Source organism: Myotis brandtii, unplaced genomic scaffold (assembly GCF_000412655.1).
Source record: "Myotis brandtii unplaced genomic scaffold, ASM41265v1 scaffold488, whole genome shotgun sequence".
Lineage (NCBI taxonomy): Eukaryota > Metazoa > Chordata > Mammalia > Chiroptera > Vespertilionidae > Myotis > Myotis brandtii.
Window position 1 is genome coordinate 2,614,575 of NW_005368638.1, and position 3,579 is coordinate 2,618,153.

General features: G+C 52.2%; 1 protein-coding gene across 1 annotated transcript in view; it reads right to left on the reverse strand.

Annotated features, from left to right (window-relative positions):
• Positions 1 to 3,071, reverse strand: part of LOC102240963 (akirin-2-like) — a 14,370-nt gene extending 11,299 nt beyond the window's left edge. Inside the window, 4 exon segments of the mRNA XM_014547892.1 lie at positions 458 to 903; positions 905 to 1,022; positions 2,460 to 2,523; positions 2,991 to 3,071. Of these exon segments, the coding sequence (XP_014403378.1) occupies positions 458 to 903; positions 905 to 1,022; positions 2,460 to 2,523; positions 2,991 to 3,071 (709 nt within the window).
• Between the last annotated feature and the right edge of the window lie 508 nt (positions 3,072 to 3,579).

The following is a 3,579-nucleotide window of genomic DNA, read 5'->3' on the forward strand; positions in this document are numbered from 1 at the left end:
CAAAGAATTTTCAGTAAGCAACAGAGGCTTGCCCCGATGACAGTGACGGGCACCCCGCCTTGGTCTGGCACCCCTGCTTACCTGCTCCACCATCCCGCCACAGCTGATGCCCGCCATGTTCTGTGCACGCCCTTTGGTGGTCAGCACATGTCACAGCGACCAGTTGTTTGGTTGTTCGGTTGTTCAGTTGTTCCGCTGTTCAGTCTATTTGCATATTAGGGTTTTATATATATAGATTCCCAGCAGGGCTCTCCCTTTCCCCCCTCCTTTGGTTAATGTACCTGTTCCTCAGGTCTCCTTCAGGTCAGAGGGATAATATGACCCATACCCAGCAAATTAGAGCATCACAGTTTCCCTGGCCTTAGTGATATGTGAAAGAATATTAACTTGGTCCACCTAACCAATGTGAGTCTTTCTCCAGGATTTTTCTCTTGATGATGGAAAGACTGTCTTTTACCTTGGGGGTCACAATGCTGGAAGAATGTGACTCTGGGCTGCCAGAAGCATCTCCCCACTTCAGGGAAGAAGACCATTTGCAGGAAGATATTGTTCTGAAGTTTTGTGTTCAGTATTTCTTCATACTCTTCTCGAACTTTCTCTTCACGTTCTTTCAACAAACGTTCACAGATCACCCCAACCTGCCGTAGGGTGAATAAGGGCTGTTCTTGCTTTAAAGGTGAGGATGTTGCAGATGGAGTCCCTGGCAAAGCTGGTCCACTGAGGAGAAATGCATGTAGCTGTGCATCTGAAGTACAACGTGGATCTGTCTGTTGAAAACAAGTTTCTAAATGTCTTCTCTTCTGCATGCGTTTATACTCTTGTTTTATGCTGTACAGAATTTGTTCTGTGGTGAGGCGGGACGAGACATCGCTGAAGGGGGACGGCTCCATTCGGAGGTGCTTCAGCCACGAGGCGCGAGGCGATGGTGGCCGAGGTGGGCGTCGACAATGGCGCACATCGCCGCCGCTTCAGGGACGTCGGGCTCGGGCTCAGCAGCGGGTCGAAATCCAGAGTCCTTTTCACTTCAGTCAAGGGATTTCAGTTGATCAGCATAGCGAGGTTTTTCAGCCAGGTTCAGTCTTTACTGTCCTGTTACATCTGCATTTATACCAGTTGATTTTAATCTGGCCCTGCACGCCATGGCCAGGCTCCGGGCGGGGTGGAGAGGGGGGACGGAGGGGAGGGCGAGGGAAGAGGGGAGAGCGGCGACTCCGAGAGCGGCTGACCCACGGGCTCAAGAGCAGACAGGCGTGTGGGGATGCGCGGTGAGAGGCCGCCGCCTCCGGGGCAGGGGCAGGGGCCCTGGCGGAGCGGTGAGAGCGGGAGGGGTGGTGTCACCAGCTCACATCAGCCACGTCAGGGGGGCTCTTTCACCTCCTCAGGCGCGGATCCCCCGGGAGAGGCTCGGGGCAACCCTGCTCTGCGCCGCCGCTCCTGAGGCGCTCCTGCACCGAAACCAGCTCCCTTCTCCCTTCAGCAGTCAGTCCATGCCAGCCCCGTGAGGTGTGAGGCTGGAATGTGGCCGGCTAGCTCAGTTGGTAGAGCACGAGACTCTTAATCTCAGGCTCATGGGTTCCTGCCCCACGCTGGGCGCCAGATGTTGGGGTCCAGCCCCAGCAGGTCCAGGGGTTCCCAAAGGTGTGGATGGTCGGAGTTGGCGAAGAAGGAATGACACGGAGGCAGCATTCAGTCGATCAGCATAGCGAGGTTCTCCAGCCAGGTTCAGTCTTTACTGTCCTGTTATATCTGTATTTATACCAGTTGATTTTAATCCTATCCATTCTATTCCAAAGGTTAGGGCGTTTGTTAATCTAGTTCTGTTGATTTTAATCCTATCCATTCTATTCCAAAGGTTAGGGCATTTGTTAATCTAGTTCTGTTGAGTTTAATCCTATCCATTCTATTCTAAAGGTTAGGGTGTTTGTTAATCTAGTTCTGTTGAGTTTAATCCTGTCTAGGTCACTGCTCTACTGATAAGTTACAAGGAAGTGATTGAAGGAGATTCTCCTACCCAGTAAAGGTTATGTTCTCCCAGCCCCGCTGCTTGCCTTCCCTGGGACTGCCCTGTGTCAGTGGTTCTCCGGGGATATAGGCTTTGGTGCTTTCCCTGGTGGGCAGACCCCTGGGGATGTGGGCCCAACAAGTCCCAAATTTATTGCCAACAGTCTTAGTCCAAGTTCTTCATAAGTAGTCCATGGTATTTCTGTAACACTAGGAGGATTTACTGATTTATTCTCTTCCCTAGTCCTGTTAATCCCTAACCTGGGGAAACAACCTTTCTCGGGGAGGTGATCCTGTTTAAAACACATAGCGCTCAGGGGGAGCAAACATATTAAGATTAGTATGCCATATATGCCAGGTCCCTTGAAACATATGCTGTGCAGATGTTTCTTCCCTGCAGCGACTGTGTCAAGCAGCAAGGATGGACCGGCTTCCAGCAAGAGAGCAGGAGAGCTCACCAGGGACACGGATCCTGGACTCAGCTGTGTCGGTCGCCAGCTCCTCCGCCCCCTTGCAGTTTCTCTGTTATGTGAGTGAGCATGCAATGGAGCCAATTAGTGCAGGGTTTCCATCACTGGCAAGGAGAGTTCTGATCAAAGAGGGATCATTTGTTGCAACAAGTGGAAACCTAGTCAAACTAACGCATGGATGAAGGTAATTTATTGTGAGGACTTAGGGAAATATACTGGAATCGAGGAGAAGGGTGTACAACTAGATCTTGTGAGGACCAGGAAGTCTCGAGGAAGCGCCTCTAACCATCTTTTCTTCTCTCACCTTCTGGGGTCTGGTGGCCTCAGCTCTGCTCCCCTCTGTGTCTCTGTTCCATCCTCTGTTTCTCTCTGTAGACTAGTTTCCTGTGTGACTCGTTAGACCCCTCCTATACCTGTGCTTACCATGGCTTTGACCAGATGTGGTGCTCACTGGCCTTGAGCTACATGGTTTTGCACCTCAGCCAATCTGTCTGGAGTGTGGTGTACTTATTACACGACCTTGGAGGAAAACAAAAGCATGTGTCCATTCCTGGGGCAGTCATCTGTGGCCAGAGGCATCAGGTCAATGGGTAGAGCCATGGCTACTTAGACCACCCCTTGAACAAGGGCTGTGGGTGGAGCAGTTTCTCTCAGTGGGATAGGGAGGCAACCATGGCATGGCTGACGGCTGACACCAGATGTCACCGTGAGAAGGAGACATTGGGTCCCTGTCCCTGCTCCCAGATTCCCCTCAGGGTCAGAGGGGACTCCAGTGTCCAAGTCATTCTGCTGTGCTCTTCCTGCTTCGCGGGGAACTCCCTCACACCTAGTTCCCATCCTAGCCTTGTGTTCCAGCACGGGGCTCTGTGCCTACCTGTCACCCTTCCCACAGTCCCACTCCCACAACTGAGCAGATCATAGCCTTCCACAGGTACCATGCCACCTGGTCCTGCTGCCCCCTCCTCTCTCTGATCCGGGCATGCATCTCTCCAGCACCACTCTTCTTGGTCCCAGGAAGGCGCAGCTCCTTGAAGCCTTTCCTGAGTCCAGAAGACTCCCTCCAACGGAGTGTTTATCACATTGCGTTACAAGTGCAGTTTTTATTTGT